At 38.6% G+C, this 20,687-nt stretch overlaps 1 protein-coding gene across 1 annotated transcript in view; it reads left to right on the top strand.

Annotated features, from left to right (window-relative positions):
- Ndf (Nucleosome-destabilizing factor) overlaps positions 1-20,687 on the top strand; it is a 185,856-nt gene that overhangs the window by 9,264 nt on the left and 155,905 nt on the right. Inside the window, exon 3 of the mRNA XM_083123641.1 lies at positions 12,656-12,741. Within this exon, the coding sequence (XP_082979767.1) occupies positions 12,656-12,741 (86 nt within the window). The remainder of the gene's footprint in view (positions 1-12,655; positions 12,742-20,687) is intronic.

Below are 20,687 nucleotides of genomic sequence, written 5' to 3'. Positions count from 1 at the left end.
TCTTAACTTGATAATGCCATCCATAAAAGTCATTCTGATGCTAGTGTAGAGGAATTTGAAGGTATGTCACCAGTTGAAGTTGAGAGTGATTCAGAAGACACGATCCAAAGAGACGTATCAGTAATTCTGCTGTTTGAAACTCTTCGCAGTGATATTGCCGAAACTTCGATTCGCATTTCCATCATCCTAAAAACACTGCCTACATTGTCTGAAATTTTAACTGTGCCATTGGGTGGAGCAATCGGAGCAGCTGCGCTCGGAGCTGTCTTCTGAGGGTGTCAAAATGATCAATTTAAACTTTTAACATATATAAAAACAATGAGAACCTACAAAAATAAGAAATAAATATTGAATAAATTTGATTAAAATGGCTATTCTAGAATTCTGTTTACTATTCCAGAAGTAACTGTGACTAAATAAGTTTTGGTGAATTAAATCTTCTTGAAATGTTATCAGTTGAAAATGACTTTCCCATCATTTCGTTGTTCGTTTACAGTCTTCATCTATAAGCATAAAATCAAAATTTGTTATTTACTTACGTACAGTGAGTATATACTTGTCAAAGACAATGTTTCGGTGCCAACTGCCCCCTTCTTCAGGTCAAGAAGTCGGCTTTTCGGAAATCCACAAAGCTTCGTCATTTATAATACCAGTTCCAGCCAACATGTGAATTGTGATCGTATAGTAACACGGGTTTTAACAGTTTTTATATGAGTTTTAAGGGATTTTAAAAGGTGGGAATAGTCCTGTTTTGGTCATTTGTTATCCTAGCATTCAACCTGTCCATGTAGAAACATATCCTTTCTAAATGACAAAGCTTTGTGGATTTCCGTAAAGCCGACTTCTTGACCTGAAGAAGGATTGTCTTTGACAAGTATATACTCACTATACGTAAGTAAATAATAAATTTTGATTTTATGCTTATATATGATAGTAAGTTGCACGCATCCAAAATATGAAATCTTTATCTGTGTTGTAAAAGCATAGATAAGCTTTTCTTTACTGATGAAAGCATATTTTGATTTATTTTTGTATTATGCTTTTAAAAAAATACAGAAAATTTGTATGTTGAACTTTTTAACAATAATAAAAATTGCATTCAAAATATGTGTAATAATTGTATCATAAGTATGAATTTATTTGAACAAGAATGCTCCAGTAAGTACAACGTTGATAGGGGAAGGGGGCACCCATATGAAACATCCATCTTGAAAAATTACTTGGGTGGGACCTGGCCATGACCAAACCAGAGCTCACCCTGAGAAAAAATTTCTGGCGATGCCACTGTTTGCAAGGTTCTGAATTATTGGTCAAAACCCAAAAGGTAAATTTTCTACTGAAATATTATTATTTGTAGGAGAGACAAAGCTAAATAAAAGGCTCATTCAATATATAACCGGAAACATGTTGTAACAAATATTTATTATAAGCACCAAAAGAACTACAGTACTATGTTTCAACATAGTCCCCCCCAGTTCAATGCACTTATTCCAGCGCTTGATAAGGGCACTGATTCCACAGGAAAATATCTTTTGGACTCATGTGTAAACACTCATGCACAACAGACTGGACTTCGTCGTCATTCTGGAACCTCGATCTACTTAGTGCATCTTTCAGTGGGCCAAAGGGGTGGCAATCGGAAGGTGCAAGTTCATGTGAATGTGGAGGGTGGAGTAAGCACTCAAACTTTAGGTCCTCGATGGTACATTAGCAGTGTGTGGTTTCGCATTGTCATAGAGCAAAATCACACCAGTGGACACCAGACCATCTGCAGAATGGCTGGTTTCAGTTTTTCACGCAAAAGGTTTTAGTAGGAGGTACTGTTTACATTATGACCTCTGGGTATGTAATGTTCAAGAATTGCCCCCTTGTGGTCCCAAAATAAAGTTAACCTTTCCGACACTCCGTTGAGCACGCACCTTCTTCAGTCTGGGAGACAAGGGATGTCGCCATTCCATTGTTGTCCTCTTAAGATCTGGTTCATAGAAATGTACCCAACTTTCATCTCCAGTGACAATACAATGAAGAAATGCCTCACCATCAGCTTCATAATGGTGCAAAAGCTCCCTGCACACATCAACATGTCTCTCCCTCATTTCCAGTGTCAAACGTTTCGGAACCCAGCTCGCACACACTTATTTCCATCTGGGAAGCAATTTCGCTGACACTAATCCTCCAGTTCTCTCGTATCAAGTCCTCCACTTGAGCAATGTTGCTTTCTGTGACTGCAGTGACAGACCGACCTCGATGTGGAGAATCTTCAACACTGGTTCCCTGTTTGAACTTATCCCACTTGTACACTTGTGATCGACTCATGCAGTTGTCACCGTACTGAACCCTCATGCGGCGATGAAATTCTATCGGTTTCACGCCTTCAGTCAACGAAAGTCTCATGACACTTTGACAGACCGACCTCGATGTGGAGAATCTTCAACACTGGTTCCCTGTTTGAACTTATCCCACTTGTACACTTGTGATCGACTCATGCAGTTGTCACCGTACTGAACCCTCATGCGGCGATGAAATTCTATCGGTTTCACGCCTTCAGTCAACGAAAGTCTCATGACACTTTGCTGCTCCAGCTTGGAGCACTCCTGTAAGGGTGCAGCCATCTTGTGTAACCTGTTTCCCAGCGTCCCATGCACGAGGCAGGTGTTCCAGCCCCAGCAATGAATAGCTTACAGATGCCTTCACAAATTAACAAACATGTAACAATCAGTCATATTTTAGATTTTTTATACTACTTTTCTGGTTATTTATTGCATGCACCTTGTATAATGAATAATTCAGAATAAAAGAAAGAACAAACTTTTCCTTTGCACTTTGAATAGCGTTGTGGATAACTGATTGTGCTTTGATATTTTCTTTTAAAGAAACAAATGCATGCCTGTGACATAAAAAAGATTCTGAAACATCGCAACAAAACTGCGACAGTGACTAAAAGCCCAATTTAAAAATTTGGTATTCACGTTTTTCAGGAAGGATCCGTACTCTTCATGATACCATGGGGGCAGATTTATGGGCACGAAAAATTATGGCTAACAGTGTTGCCACCTCAGAAAGAGTTTAATTTTTCTTACAAAATGTATCAATCATGAATGGCTGTATTTGTACATTTCAGATCTATATTTGGAACAAAATGAATTATACCCGAAACTTAAATCAGTGTTCCATACTTTAGAATATACAGAAGTTCATGCATTCTCATCAAATTTAGAACATTATCAATGTTGTCACCAAATACCACATATCACTTAGCAAGGTGTAAATTGCAGGTTTGCACAGGAGTAGAATTTACATAATACATTGCACTACTTTTTATGACACTATGTAGATACTTCAGTGAGACTGAGCTTACTTTCCAGTGTACCATCTTCATATTATTTACCTTTTTCTCTAAATATCGTACTAGTATTTAGGTGAAACAGATTTGCATAATATGAAAACACTATGTAAGGAGGAGGATCAATATTTGATACTTGTGTGAATTGTAATTCTCACTTAAAACTGGCACCAAAGTGTTCTACCCAAACCTGCATTCTCTATCATGTTGTTGGCGAGTGATATTTGGTATTTTGGTGACACATTTAGACCTCTATATCTTCTAAAGTATGCAGGTCTCTTGTAAGAATGTGTTATTTTCAAACATAGATTTAGCGACTTCTGTGGCAGACTAGTTAGCACAGTGCACTATGATGTCCCGGATTCAAATTAGTGGTGGGCTCATCGAGTAACTAGTCATTGTAAGTTATGTTGAGCCAGGCTTAATGGGACTGAATCTGTAGTTCTAAGATACAAACTCCCACATAATATTATAAACATATGGGCCTGTAGAGAATAGAACCAGTGACCCTTTGATTACAAAGTGATGGTTTAAGCTCGTTCACAGGATTTTTGTGAACGTGTGTGTGTGTGTTTTTTTTTGGGGGGGGGGGTTAGATCCTAAAAGGTCGAACAAAGAGAAGATACGAGATGCTGTTGGAATATCAGATGTAACGCCTAACCTGATGGTAGTATTGCAACTAGACATACAGTTATAAAGTACTGCACTGGTAGACACTCCTGACCCGACAAAGAGTAGCAACACAGTTGCGTACGCAGGTCGTACAGCTTGTTGCTTATTGTTTACATTCAATTCTTAGAACTATTATAATGGTACTGTGTTCCGTAAATTAAATTAATAATGTTTTCAAATGTCCTTTAATTTTCTTAACCAACAATGGCAGTGTTGCCACTACCGACGTTTTTCACCACATATTTGTCAGATTTTATGCCGAAATTTTACTGGGGTGCAGCCATTATTATGCAGCTTTTTTTTTAAAACAATCGTTCCGGCCACTTAAAAGCTATATATTACTATGTAAACTGCGTTTGGTGTAAAATTAGGATACTCATGAATACGTTAAAATTTAATAGTCTAAATCGACGCACATCATTTCTTTGTGACAGTTAGCAAACATTTTTCTGGCATTAAAAAGAGAAGTAAAACATTAGTTGTTATTCATTTGTGCATTATAGTCTAAATATTACACCTGAGAAAATTTACTAGAAAAGTAAAAAGTAAGGTGCTCCCTTGTGCTTTGCACCACGCAACGTAGGGGGTGTGGAGTTAGGGCCCCACACTTTCTTGATCATGTCCGATCAGCACTATGCCCCTGATACCTGGTACCTGCCAGTTTCCTCCCGGTATCACTTTATAGGATGCTGGGTGGGTGGGGGAGCCACTTGAACAGGTGGGAAAAAATCCCGGTTCCCCCTTGGGGATCAATTCCTGGGTCTCTTGTATGATAGTCAGATGCCCTAACGACTGAGCTATTGCAGCTGAAAATTTACTAGTGTGTTGCATATATGGACTTTAAATAAATTTAATCCCCTCTGTCCAATGATCATCATAATTGGTTTCATTATCTGACGTGCCAAGGTGACGATTAAGAGATGAAAGGTTCTAAACCATTTTTTGGACTGGAAAAACCGGGTATAATGATTATGCAAAATACTATGCCTGTCTCTCTCCATGAACAATCCATTAATTTATGGAAATCTAATTTCTTGCAAAATCTGAAATAATCGTGAATGTTATTTTTGTTGGTTTTTACAGCCTCACATTGAAACATTTCATAGTTGGAGGGGGGAATGGCCCCATTTCCTCACCCCCTTGAGTACGGGGTTGGACGTGGGTGTTCTTTGTGAGTGTCCATTGATCAGTTTCATAAACATCACTCATCCTCATCACTGTGATTACCCAAAAGTAGCAGAAAAGCGACGATATATAACAAAAATACAAATTGAAAGAGTAGGGAGCTTCAACACAACCTCTTCAAGTAATGATTACTTCCTATACAAGAAACGTCAGAATGTAAATATGGTTATTTTGTGGAGTTCACTCGATATCAAGTAAGGGAACAATCTGAAACAACGTTACTCATCTTGATTGAACTCTTAGTACAACGTGGTAAATACATACCTGAGAATTATTAGTCACAAGTTTCTGCAGTGACATATCCTCTATCTTTATTATTTCCCATATTTTACATCTCTTTTATGCCTCTTTAGGCTAAACGGGACAATGGGCTTATGAATTGTGATTACAGAAAATTGATGAGTGGAAACGTACAAAGGAATGCCAGTGTCCAGCCCAGGATTCAAACCAGCAGGCGTCATTGGCGAGAATGTGAATGGACCACTCAGCATGCTCAGCCACCGATGTTGCTGGTAGATTTGTACCCCGGGGAAAAAAAGTGAAAATCAACATAATATAGTGACTGCAGCAAGTCTGAAATCGTACTGCACAGGGTAAATTATGGTATTTGCCACATGAACATAGTGTTCATTTTTCATTAAATTAATTTTTTCTTACCTTGCAAGAGGAGCTTGTGGCTTTTAAACTACAATGGTGTACAAAATTAAGAGAAGAAACACATGTTTTTGAATTTCTCCAAAACTAATGGACAGAATGTAATGCAATTTGGTATGGATACAGAGAAATGGCCTACAGCAATACACACCATACAACAATGAATGTACCCACATATGACCGTGAGTAATCCCCATGAGAGCAGGAATGTCCAACACTGCCGTTGCAAAATGGCACCGAAAGTGAGGCTAATAGGGGGTATGGTCACCTCTAACAGACACACAGGTGGCACAGCGAGTAGGCATACTGTTCACAAGACTGGTGTGAAGTTCCTGTGGCAGCTGCACCCACTCCTGCTCCAAATCAGTTCGAAGCTCGTGGATGGTCATTGGAGGCAGTCAGCAACCTGCAATGGCCCTCTCAAGTGCATCCCAGACATGTTCAATCGGGTTCAGGTCTAGAGATCGGGCTGGCCAATCCATCCACCGAATATCCTCACTTTCCAGAAAATCTCCAACCAGGAGAGCCCTATGTGGATGTGCATTGAAAATTAACTGAGGCCAACTGCGCCCCTGAAAAGTCACACATATGGCTCTAAGATCTCCTCTCGATACCTCTGTACAGTCAAGGTGCCTCTGTGAAACACATGGAGTGGTGTGCGGCCATCCAACATGATGCTGGCCCATACCTCCGCCACCATAGTGATTCGTTTCCCTGATGTTGGTGGCATGGTATCAGATCCCAGGTTCTCTCCAGATCATGGTCTGTGGCGAATCAGTGTCGAGGTTGAATCGCGACTCGTCAGTAAAGTGGACATGGGCCCACTGACGTTGTGTCAACGGCTGATTTTCTCTGCACCAAGCGTGATGCGTTGTTCTGTGGGCAGGGGTGAGGGGGATGCAAACAGCGGTTTGTCTGGCATACGGCTCTCGCTCTTGGAGCTTTCTGGAAGCAATAACCTTGGAAATTGAGGTCCCAGTGGCAGCACAGAGCTCACGAGCGAGCTGTGTTGCTGTTGCCATCCTCTGGCGCCTGGTGGACAGTGCCAAATACCGATCCTCATTGGCCCTTGACAAGGCCGTGGAGATATGGATCCTGTCTCTGAAACTGTTTCCAAAAATTGCAGACGACATTAGGCGTTACATTTAACTCACGTGCAACCTGAACTTGAGATTGCCCTGATTCTAATCGCCCAATGATTCTCCATCTCATGCCATCCTCTAAACGTTCGTGGGTACTCATTCTACTGAACTGCTTCTCCACTGGTACAAAAATTTGATCACTAGCAGTCTGCTTCTCGCTGATGTATATGAACAAAGTCCAAATGACGTATGCGCGGAACACCACCCTACCAGTGTCGCAGTGCCACCTCTAAGTCCGCGTACAATGCTCTAGTCGATACCAGCGCTGGTGCATGCTTTGATGATTTCAGACTTCCCAGTTTTGGGAGATATTCGCAAACAGGTGTTTATTCTCTTAATTTTGTATACCAGTGTATATTCTTATATTAGACCAGGTTTTTTAAGTTAAGAATATTTTTATTACAGTACAATGCTTTTAATATAAAATCTCTACTACATCTGAAGGTCAGAGGTGGATAGTTTTCCGATTTAAATATTGCTATGTCTTTCTTGCAGCAACCATGATACCTAGGGGTGGTCACTGGCCTGTGAATTCCAAGAAACTCCCACCCTCTAGAGTAAAGGGGCTGATGCCACAGCAGGGGCAGCCTTCCCTTTCTTGGCACGTAATATGTAATGGAATTTTCTAGTCACTGACCTTTCCAACAAATACTTACCTGCTTCACTTCTTAACAATAAGCCCTCTACTCCAGTAGTTGATGGTTCATTTGGAATTTCAATGAGTCTTGTTCAGTTTCGACTGAAATTAGTCATGCGACTAATTTGACTAATATTAGCCGAAACGATTCGAATAACTCAGATGGTGTGCTGGCTCCAGTTCCAGCGCTTCCTGCTTGTCTAGGTTTTAGGCAACATAGCCGTTCATACTCTGTTAAACCCATTTCACGTCAACACATTTCCATGTATAGGGGTAGCATATATGAATGCTTTAATATTTACTGTAAGAGAGTATTAACAATTTAGTTCACACTGAAAAGGAAACTAGTGAAATATCTAAGAAGAGAAAAGAATAAATGAACTGGAATGATCCGTTGCCATTCCTGATAAGACAGAATGGAAAGGTTCCAGATATTCACGCCGTTCCAGTCCACTCAGGTGCATTTAGAGTCCTGCTTGGCTTGCATTGTCATGTGGCACTGAGCAACTGGGTGACATAGCCAAGGAGTCGCACTACTATAGGTCTTTTCTACTCTTACATCGGGTGCTCTATATGCTGGCAAGGGAAGCGGGGAGCGGGGAATATGCAGCAGGCCAACTAAACAACAGCAGTGGCGCAGAGTGTTACGACTACGACAAGGGGAGGAACTACTATGTGCACCTTGTTCTACAGGCTGCTGCGTTTCTTATCGTGCTGGATTGGTCGCTTCCCCTCTCCCCACGTCCCTTGCCAGCATATAGAGTACCTGCCGTAAAACTGGAAAAGAGCTATAGTGAGTAAAGTTGGAATTTGTTTATGCTGGCAGCACACCTTGAAAGCTATTTCTATCTGCCAATCATCTTCGAAGGTGTACACACTGGATTTGGTGGCAATCTTACCTTCAGCAATGGCAAGCATTATCCTACCTTTGTTTTTTGCTGTATTTGTACTTTAAAAGAAAATACAGTGAGCCAGGGTCCTTCGACTGCTAATTTCCTATGCGTTCATAAAGGCCTACTATATCAGGGCTCTCTTGCAACTCCTCCTTGTTGGCAACATGGGGTAATATTCTCACTTGTTACCAGTGTTTCGCATCTTGGAACATGAAAGTTAATTATGTCAGCCAAACACAATTGAACACTTTTTTTTTTTGAACCCATGAGTTCGTATGACAGCCAGTATAACTTCAGTCGTTTGCTGTATTTTTTATCATCAGTTTGATATGAGCTAGCTTGTCAGACTTGGTGACTAACAAAGTGACTCTGCATGGTTACTACAGTAGTAGCAGCTAACGTTGACTCATATGACAGTGGGTTTCAGTGAAATTACAATAAGACACGTGTTGCTTGCAAATGACCAACCAACACAATTTCACTCAAGCAGTATGTAAGTCTGCATTCAATTATTTGGTCTTCAATGGATGAAATCTCTCAGAATGGTAGGAAAGATATCATTACAATTAGATTCGTACTTTAGTGTATCCTGATTATTTTACCAATATTCCAGGTTTTTTTCTAGTGCAGAGATATTTGATATTTAGTGATAGTCTTAGATATTGAACTTTGCTCATAAATTCTGTTTGATGAGGTTTCTATTTATCTTTAAAGGTTACATCACATTGAGGGCTGTGTTAAACACAGATTCAAGAAATCAGATTCTTAGGGGAATCACTGCTTGGACAAAAGAATCATTCAATTTGGACATTTTTTTTTTTGGAAAGGGTTTTTCAATCTGTATGAGGAAAAAAAGAACGTTAGATAATTTTTGACCCTCAAATATAGCAACATTCACATTCTCGGGTGGTGTTTTAAAGGAGACAACTGCATTTGCTGTTAATTTAAAGCACAGAGGCTTTAAATGTTTGTTTTGAATGTTCGATTGAAGATCTTATAACTGATCTAATTATTCATCTTGATTTTTGCAATCAAGTGACTCTGCATGAGACAAAATTGTTCAAAATAGTCAAATTAAGATATTATATCGGAGATAACTATCATACTTTGAAATTGTTGTATCAGCGCAGCTATCTGACAGTTCTACCTCCAGTTACTGTGCGTGTAGTAGGAGTTTGGCTGCAGGTGTGTGAGGCACTTAGACTAAGCAACTGTTTACAGAATCTGAGACTATTTATAGAGACTGAGAGATTTACTCTGAAATCTACTCAGTTATTTGTATTTTTTGTATGGTGCTGTACATTTTGTCAAGTTTTGATAAAGGGATTTAACCTCCAGCAGATGAGAACTTTTCAGACACAAGCTTTTCAAACTTGCCACAAAGTACAAAAAATAAATTAATTAATCCTGCATCAAGAACTAATTGTCGTAGAGCGATGAAATCATTTATTTTTTCAGAATGACTGGGCTTTTAGCAGAAGTGAAATTTATACAATTTACCACCCAATAATGAAAGTTGAAGAGACCAACGTGAATGTAGTATGTAGCAGTGGTACATTCATTCCTACAACCATGCAAAGTTGCATGGAGAATAAACTGATGCTTGTTTAGGGGAGGGGGAGGGGTAATGGTGATGCGTAAGCAAAGCCAGTGGCCAGCTTATGGAGAAAGTTTTCCCAAAAATTGCTTCTAGAATTGACCCTATGGATGCTGGATGGACCAAACTTGTAGGGAAGCGCAACAAAAGAACAATATGTAATGTCCATACCCCAATTTTTTTAAAATAATGCAAATATGCAGAATTTTTAGAAAACTAATTTTTGGGAAATTTTTAAAATTGGATGTTTCCCACCGAAACACTAATTGTCGCATGTTGAAAACATGTTATTTCGTTTTCATTATTCTGTGTAAACGTAAAATATTGATTGAGATTTCATGCCTTCATATGTATACAAATTAAGAAGAAGACAGATGTGAAATAGCATGTGTAGTTTTGAAGAAAAAATGACATGTTAATAGCTGCCATGTGGAGGTGGTGAAACATCACTTGTCCTTTGCAGAAAACATGAGCCGGTTTAATGATGTTCCCCTGCCCCTCTCTCTACACACACACTAAAACATGTCAGTCCATAACAGCAAATACAAAATCATAACTTAAAGTCATAAAAACTGTCAAATTTGTAATATCCAACAATTATCTTAATCAGAAATTGAGTATATGGCACTTCAACCTTAGATTTAAGCAAGCTAAGTGCTATAGTAATAATGTGGTGAAAAACCAGATTAAATATTAATGTATTTCTTATGTTTAATTTAGCGGGGGGGCCAGGATGAATCATTTCGGGATGCTGAGGGGGTGCAATGTTGAAAACAAACATAGCATGAAGCATGCATGTTTGCTTTAGCCACTACATTAAATTCCAATCAACTTTTAGTAGGCATCGATGAAAGTATGTGAAGGAAACTGAAGACTACTAGAGTCGTTTTCATGTTCAGAAGACACAACGGCGCTTATGGAGAAACCGCACAGTGTTGCCAATACAGCGCTAGCTCATGTCGCCGGGAAATAATGACCTTCCTTCACAATGAAGGTTTTACGTATTTTGTATATATAATGATAATTATATGTAAATATTAATATTATACTGTGAACGTTAGTTACCCTTTTTACTGTGATCCATTGCGATCACACGAATATGACACTTCAACACTTCAGAAATCACTTAAAAAAGTAAAAATCACTGAGCGCTCACACAACTGAAAACACTTTTTCGAGAGAGGAAAAAAGTCTAAACAGACCAAAGCAGATCTCTCACTCAAGTAAGGGGAACCTGGCACATGGGTTAGATTCAAGTTGCAACCAAAACAAACAAATGAGTTATGGCCCACGTGAACTGATAAGAAGTGAATGACTCAAGCAAGGCATGTCATATTTCTATCTTGAAGCCCCATATTTTGTCACGTGTTGGAAAGCCTTTCAAAGGTTAATATGGTGTCTATGAATTTATGTGTATGTTGGAAACTGAAAGGTGATCTTCATTTCAGTATTAATGTCGACCGTAATGTAAACAAAAACGTGTATTTGCGACAGCACTAATGTTGCTCACAACAGCAGCATTGGAAATAATTGTCAATTATTAAATTTAAGTAATTTCAATTCTATTATAACAAACTGCTTGAAGTTCATATTTTTACTGAATGGAAATAAAATAACAACTCGAAAACTTGATGGTGATTAGCCGAAATGCTGCAGTGAGCCAGCTCAAGATGGCCAGACAACATCTCCTTACTTCGTGCGCGGTTCTGGTTAAAAAGAAACTCCAAATGCATGGAAGTAATATTTCTGGGAACCTTTGAGTGGTTATAAAAAATAATTTCATTATTTTCTCCACAACTTTGTGGCTGGAAGTGTTTACTTGGAATTACAGAACAAAAAATGGCCAGCGACGACATTTTCTACTGCACGAATATAAAAAATCTCCACATACTTTATTTGAATATTTTTTAATGCAAATATGCTTTAAAGTATTGATAAATTCTGAGTACCACCGTCACCTATAACAATTAAAAACAGTGTCAATTTTTTTAATAATGAATGCTTCAATTTTACGGCATGTTTCAACGTTAGGAATGAAAACAATGTAAAAATTGTGTTTTCACGGAAAATTTGCATTTTTAATTTATCTAAAATTATGTAATCAAGTTAACCAGTTTTTTGTGTTCACCATCGTATTCTCTACAAAATTTCCTGCAAAACTGCAGGTACCCATTTTACTTAAGCTAAATTTGTAAATCCAGAAATTTCACAACAGCGCGCTCGTATTTCCCATAAGAAAAGCATTGCCCATAAGAGCCCATTGTGTCTTCTGAACGTGAAAATGACTCTAGTGACTTGCTTCATTTTTGCTTAATTTTTTCACAAATACCGTGTGTTGGGGAAATTTGGAATGAACAAAGCTTGTTGAAGGCATTCATTGTGTCTTACAATCCAAGAAAGTGATCATAGAGTGTAAACACATGCACACACAAGTTTCAGTGGACCTTTGCAATACAACTAATACTATTGCTAAAAAATTCAGTTATTAATTATTCATAGTGGTTCATAGTAGTTTCCTCTTTATTTTTACAGGTGGCCAACCCAGAAAAGGATGTGGGGAAGAAGCCTAACAAGAAACTGAATTGCCATTGGATATATTTCTTCGGTTCCAATAACTAGTAAGTATTATATTCTATAATTTGTATGCATGTTCAGGGCTGTGATTAGGAAGCATGAGACCCAAAGTGAACGAACTATATCTGCAAAGCTATTACACTGGCTTGCAAGGTGTCTAACCAACTTCACATTCCTGTTCCTCTAGCGAACACAACCATTCTTCTCCAGCTCCTATTACGAGATTGTATTTTCGCAACTGTAGAGGATGCCAGACAGTGGTGGTGTAATTCTTTCTGGTTTGAGTGGGCCACATTAAACAATAAGATCTTTTTTTAAAATCCAAACAGATTCATTAGCCAATAATTGTAGTAGAGACAAATTATACAAATTCAGATGTTGCATTGCAAGTGTTTTAAATTTTAGGTTCAGATGATTCAGGGTTACTAGAGTGTGCTCCGAAAGTAGAGATCCTGTGTTTAAATCCTGTAACGTCTCCCGTCATATTCATCATTTATCTATGTACTTTCATTTTATTTTTATCACGAAATTTGCCTATTGCATTTTGACAGGGAGGGCCTGTAAGTAGGCCTGGGTGGCCAACCCAAGGTGCTGCCCCTGATGCTAGATGAACAAAACAAGGTTCTAGTTCCATGTACGATATTTGATCATTGATACCAAACATAGGATGTTCATTGTCCTATTTGACTTGTACATTGCCCAGCATGGCGACAGACCTGGAAAACCAGGAAAAGTCAGGGAATTTAAGAGGTCAAAAAAAGTCAGGGAATTTTGACTTGATTGGCTTTTTTTTATGCGTTTGCTTTGAAAGATGTCATTATGAAGCACTGCATTGGAACAGAAAATTTTGTTGCTATGTCTGAGCATCAACTTTTAGGTCTCTTTTATGCACAATACAATTACAGTGCCAGAATCTAGCGATGGGAGGTGGGGAGGGGGAGAGAGAAATTTCCAGAGGGACAGAAAAAATGATAAGCCTGTAAATATTACGTAGAATATGCATTGAATTATATTTTCTTGTCTGTATGGTAGTAGTAAGAGGACAGGACTGTCAACAAATGGAAGGGGGGAGCATACCACTGTGGCAGGGTCTGATAGTTGTCAGACGTCGTAGTACGCCATTTTGTCTGACATTCTGAAGGAACGTGGAAACAAATAAGGGCACTATGCAACCCTGTAATTTGTCGAATGTCATGGTATATCATTTGTCAGATGAACATTTTAGGCTCAATTGATGCATATGATTTTTGTCGGATATCGCCATCAGACTAATACTGAACTTCAACAAAATGTCTCACTACAACATACCACACAAATTACCTGCATGCATGGCACTCTTATGGAATTGATTGTTTTTGGGTGTCTTCGGACTGCAACATCTGACGAAAATGGCATGCATATACAGAGCATTGTAGATCAGAGTTTGTCTGCTGTGGTACCACATTTCATTGAACAAACTTTTTGGCTCTGTTTAAGCATGCTATTTTTGTCGAATGTAGCAGTTCGATATTTGTCATTCTGCGATATCCGACAAAAATTGCATGCATTGCGCTCTTATGAATCAGATGTTTTGTGGATGTTCCAGTATGACATTTGTTATCGTTTACGACATTTGTCACATGGAACATCCAACAGAAATCACATGCATAACCGGTGCCTTCTGCACCACTGCAAATATGCTGCAGGGATTTTATTACTCTTCTGGCTCACTTAACATTATTTAATGTAGCAATCCCTACAAAGGTTTTTTTCCTTCCCCTTGGCTTAATACTGGTTTTGCACAAGCGTTTACAACATTGAACTATTCTTCGATATCAAGTAGAATCCAACAAATTAAGATATATGTTGAATAGTATCACAAAAAGGTGAAACAGAAATCTGCATTGGTAAACGTTATAAAAATTTGACAAACGCATGCTCCCAACCTCAAGTTTTCTACAACATTCGTATTGCATTTAACACCCCCCCTATGTCCTGTCTGTTTAAACTCGTGAGAGATGGAGTCAAGTTCATGTGCAATGGTATGAAATAAAATACTAATAATAAATATGTAAATATTATAATTACACAAATCATTCAGTCCTAAAAGCATATCACTTTCTTCAGTAATTGAGGTTTCTCTGCCAGCCGTGCTAAATTTTCACATTTCATCTACTGATTTATACGAGGGGCATCCAGAATGTAAGTTCCAATCAGCAGGCACCTTGATTTTCTGCAAGCGTGATAACAGTGTAACACCGTCCGATAGTTGTCGTAGTACAGCATTTTATTTCGGACATTCTGAAGGAACATGGAAACAAATAAGGCCGCTATGCAACCCTGTAATTTGTAGAATGTCGTGTTGCAGCATGCATTTTAGGCTACATTGATGCATACGTTTTTTGTCGGATATCGCAGTCCGACTAATGTTGAACTTAGACATTTCTCACTACAACATGCAGCAAAAATCGCATGCATGGCACCAGTGATTTATCCACACCCCCTAATCCCCCCCAACACCCTCCCAAATTTTGACGAACACCCCCCAAGCAGAAAAGTGGAACAGTCCAATGGACCGTTCTATAAACTGCAACCAAAGTGTCAAAGAAGGAGGGTGGAATGTTCAGCATGGCCATTTCCTGGAAACACCAGCTCCCTTGACAAGGCCTCGGTCAGCTTTAGGGAAGGGACACTGCCATCTGGAAAATGTCAAACTGACCTCTCGCCCTCCTTCCAGGGAGCACATACCGTACACAGTGTTGACAGTTCAGCGTTTGAATACCTAAATAAATATTTCTTAAATACATTACAGATTTTTAAATTCAACCCCTGAGTCAATGAAATTTTCATTTTGTTGTATTTTCCTTTCAATTCTTTCATGTGAAAAATGTACGATAAAAGTAAGGGAAGAAATTTCAAAGTTACAGGTTTGACTCCTTGTAGTGAATTGTGTTACAATGGTTAGCAACAACTTGGGCAAGATGGATGATTTTGGAGTGGTAGAAAATAGAACAATCAACTGCCTTAGGCCTTAGGTCAGTCTCAGGGTGCCATTTTAATTCGTGTGTTGTCGTTCTGCTTAGTGAAACAATGTCTGAAACTTTACTGCAAAATGGCTGAAGAAGGTGGAGAAAATGAAACCAGACAGAAAGAAACCGAAAGTGGTGAGTAGAAAAGCATTGACACTGTATGTAGCTATAATTTCTTCAACCGATATTCATTAGTACCAATATAAAATTTACTGACAGAGTATTTGATATAAAATGGCAAGTATTTCATGAAGAACCTAAGTGATTCATTGAAGTATATAGTTGATGTGACCATTTTTGTGGCTCAAAGAGTTCTTACCTTTGTAAAGGAAATTATACAGGGTGTCATTTTAATGGCGCCCACGAACCATGGAAACGTACAGAGGACATCAAAACAAACAACTTTTCTCAGTAACATTTTTCTCGTTGGTGCGTAGTTTCAGCACTACAGTCGCCCAAAAAAGCCCATTTTGCCACCTGAATGCTGGCAACCACACACAACATTTGATTGCATTTGTGACGTCATATCCCGTCGTGAAGCGATGCGTTCCACGGTTGCCAGGAACACACATATTCTGTGAAAAATGATATAGCTACAATCAGTCACATTATGTACCGTAAAACAAAACGAGAAAACACGTTCTGTAACCTAACAGGAAGTAAACAAACGATACGAAAAATGGTAGAAATAAAAATTGCATGCACAAACAAACTCAAAACGTTTGTTCAATGAAATGTGGTACCACACCAGACAAACTTGGATATACAAGGCTCTGTTATGCTCTGTATATACTGAAGGGTGCAAAAATTTTGTTGCTTAAATTTGGAATTTTGAGTTCTTTCATGGGGTATGGAAAATAACTTCCAGTCAAACTCTCATGAACATGCATAGGCCATGTGACCTACAATTGAAAACAGTAGTTTAAAAATACGATGAAGGTATAATTTTAGGCATATTTTCCAGAAAATGACCTAAAATGAAAATTTGCATTTTGGGAAAAAACAACATCGAATAGTAAAAAAGAAAAACGTCAAAGATAACGAAAAATGAAAGTCCCTACCGATTAGGCATAAATAAAGAAGAATGTCAGTAGTAATTTATTGCATTAGTTAGAGTAACTCCTAACCTAAATTTCGGATAATCACTACCGTTGTTCTAGCAGTTGTCGTAGCATGGCACTAAATTTTGTATGCCATGGCATACATGTCTCACAGCACAAACTGGAACTATATGTACTACAGTGTAACTGTCAAAACCTTGTCCTGCCAGAAACCTCTTCAGCTGAACAAAAGGATGAAAGTCTGTACATGCAAAGCCGGGACTGTGGGCCAAGATCTCTCATGATGTGATGCAAAAGAGCCCACATGTTCTCAGGTGTATGGGGTCATGCACATTGGAAAGGCCTTCCATGAATTGTCTACACCATCGTCTGACCATACTATCGCTCACAATGTCCGGCCTGTACATCTCGCACAATTGCTGGTGGCTATATGCCGGAATCTGAACGTGCAACAATCTGATTACCACACGTACCTCACAGTCGTTGGGAGACTGTTTGAGAGTTGTCATCTTTAACCTAAAACAGTTGCACTGCGACTCCACCACATTACAGCCACTTTTTCCTACCTACATATGCGTGTCACACTCCAACCACTACCGTCGCGAATAGATGCCATTGGAACTTTTTCTGGATGCCCCTTATGTATAAACTTTTGGAAGCTGTTATCAATAGCATGTTCCTGTTTTAATATTTGATTAGCTAAATGAGGCACCTGTACAATGAAGTAGATTCTTCTATAAATTGCTTGCATTAAATTTTTAATACATCCCTGCATACCCTTTTTGCCAGCAATGATGGTATGACTGCGTGTAGTCAGTTTCACAGTATTTCACTTGGATCTACTGTGTATGTTTGTACTGAAGGAGACATCCCATTGATAATGAAGGAAATATGACACTTTGTTTTGTAGGAATCAATTGTTTCGCTTATGTGCAAGAGCTAAGTTGTTTGCTCCATAGATAAATTGCTTCATAGATAAAAGAAAAGTATGTTTATGCATCAAAAAATATGTCTGCACTCATGGTTCTTGCAAGCAGAGGGTTCCAAGCTCAGTGGAAATATCAACATAATAGTAACGAGAAAGGCTAAGGAGATTGCTAAATTAGTGATAAATTACAAAATGTCTTTTTTCACCAATCACACTTCACTCTAATCTCATTTAGTCATAATTTTAAAAATAATAAAATATTTTACTGAAAACTGGCTGCATATCAAAAAATCCCATAATCCCTTCCTAGCTTGTGAATTGTAATAATTTTCAAAATTCACAATTTGCAGTTTGAATGCAAATCATAGGGAAATGAAGTAAATTTCTTGGAAGCTAATATGTGTACTTAATACAATATATACCTGAATCTGTATGACTTTATTATTTCCATATGCAAGAACATGGACTTGGTTTATAATTGTCAGGGAAAAATGTAAATTTTGTTCTGGAAAACCTGGAAAAGTCGGGGAATTTTATTTCTGCTTCTTTGTAGCCAGTATGAAAATAACTTTCCCAAAATAACTTCCAAGGTATGAGACGTAAAATTTGAAACAGTACTTTAAAAACACCATGAAAGTATAAATTTAGATATATTCCCCAGATATGCACTAAAATGAAAATATGAATGGGGGGGGGGGGAGAGAATGGCACCAAATTAGAATAAAATTACTAGAAATTAAGATCCCTACCGATTAGGTATAAATAAAATAAGAATATCACTAGTAATTTATTTTACTTAGTTTATTTAGTTCATATTTGTCAGGGGAAAATGTAAATTTTGTCCTGGAACAGTCCGGGAATTTCATTTCTGCTTGTTTGTAGCCACCCTGATTGCCGTTAAATCCTTATAACTTGGCTAATTACTCTGTACCTTAAAGTAGAGTCTACAAAGTGAGTTAATTTTTTAATAGTTGTGATCTCTTGAAGTACTGAACTTTATGCAGAAGTTTCTTAGGATTGATTGATCTAAAATGTTTCGGTACATCGGCACGTATGACCATTTTGCACGCTTCAGTATATGCGGGAAAGATATCTAAAACCCATACCTCAAAATTAAGAAGTGGTGTAAAAAGCCCCGTAGGAAAGGTTAAAAATGCAGGTTGTAAAAGGACCTGCATATGACAAACACAACACATTAAAAAACTGAAGCATAGTTAAAAAATACCTCAGAAACAGTGGAAGTGTCCTGCTGTTCTCAAAAAGCTAAAAACATTGGCTAAAACACTGTCTTCTCCTCCCAATCGTTGGGAAGGTTAAAACCCTGTCTAAGGTATTTAAAATCGGTACATTCGAGAAGAATGTGCCGAACACTTAAAACAATGTTGAACAATGGAGGGTCCAGTCCTTGCAGCAAATGGCGATGTGAGACAGCTGTGTCTTATTCGGAGCCTCTTTAAGATGACTTCCTCTCGGCTGGAGGGACGGGACTAGGATACCAAGCACCAGTGATGTGGGCTTGATAGCTCGGAGGTTCTTCCCCCTAATCTCATCCCAATTTTAAGATATTAATTTCGAAATTCTCTTTTGTATTCATCAGGCATACCAAATATATTTTCAGTTATATGTTTCGATAGGTTTAGAGTCCAACATCTTGAAACTCACTGACCGATTTTGCTCAAATGCTATACTAGACTGGCAGCAGGAGCAGTCACCCCAGTTCTAATTGTTTACTTCTAAATTAATCATGGTAGATGCATTTTTTGCATGGTTCAATTTTTGTCTATTAACATATACTTAAGGCTCTTAGTGAATACTTACTGCATTTTGACTGCAGAATGATTTTCCTTTCCATACTCTCACATTGTTTTTTATTTGCGATCAGTCATTTGTTTACTCTTGTGTTGGATAGAGACTGCTACCATCTACTTCATGTGTGTGGGGTGCGAAGGGGTGTTACGTCACTATAGCCTGACAAGTTAAGTTCCGATATGCGCAGATCGCTGCCGAGCACTGCGGAGCACTTCCTATTATGTCATCCTCCCCACCACTCTTCTGTGTACTAGTCTGTCCTTGAGAGTACGAGTGGTGCCATCAGCAAAATTAAGCTTAAAAAAAATATGACAAACAATTTTTACTGTGTAGATTGACGATGCCGGCTCATATCAGTGGTTCATTTGATTTAATCCCGTCTTTGAAAATGCGTGGGGTGCACAGATCATAAACTGTAGTATTACGCACGCTTGTTAAGGTTTATAAGGAAGAGAAACTACTGGGCGAATTACTTCATTTTCTGAATGCGACCGAGCAGTGGCCTGTAGTTTTTTTTTTTTTTAAAGCAGAGTGGGGTGGGGTTCTTTTGTTTATCGTACAACAATCCCTACGAGAAGGCAACCTGCTGATAACATGCTTGCGTGTGTTCTTTTCTAAAGCATTGAAATGTTCTTGCTCTTTACTCTTGACTGCATATTTTTTAAATGCAAAAATCTAATCATGCCGGGTCCAACGAAATCCACAATCTGCTCTGGAAAGCCCCTTAGAGGACAGGCCAGATAAATTGTTTACAATTTTACAACATATTTGCGAAATCAGAAGGAGTTACATAAACTTAAGTATAATGTTGTCGAGTCCACAAGCGCCGCCATAGTATCTAAATGGATGGTTTCTCAAGTTTTAAAAGAATTGGATTGGATTGATTTGTTGTTTTAAGTCAACTTTATGCACAGTAAGTCTAATCGAGACTGGACCTACAGTTTAAAGTGGGATCCAAACCACTATGTGCCTCCACCGGGAATCGAACAAGGCGACAAGACTAGCACTGCGCCATCGGGGAGGGCAAGTTTTAAAAGAAGGAAAAGAGTCGTTGGCGAAAGGTGAGCTGAATTTCTGTTTTCCGACAGGTAGGAAACAGCCCAGGAAAAAGCAAATACAAATTTCGTTGAAAATCCTCAGATCATTCCGCTCCCTCCAGGTTGCAACACTGCGATCCAATGTCG

Source organism: Lepisma saccharinum, chromosome 6 (genome assembly GCF_977018435.1).
Source record: "Lepisma saccharinum chromosome 6, izLepSacc3.1, whole genome shotgun sequence".
Classification (NCBI taxonomy): Eukaryota; Metazoa; Arthropoda; class Insecta; order Zygentoma; family Lepismatidae; genus Lepisma; species Lepisma saccharinum.
Note: the sequence above shows the minus strand (reverse complement) of the source record. Positions and strands in the feature narration are given on the sequence as shown.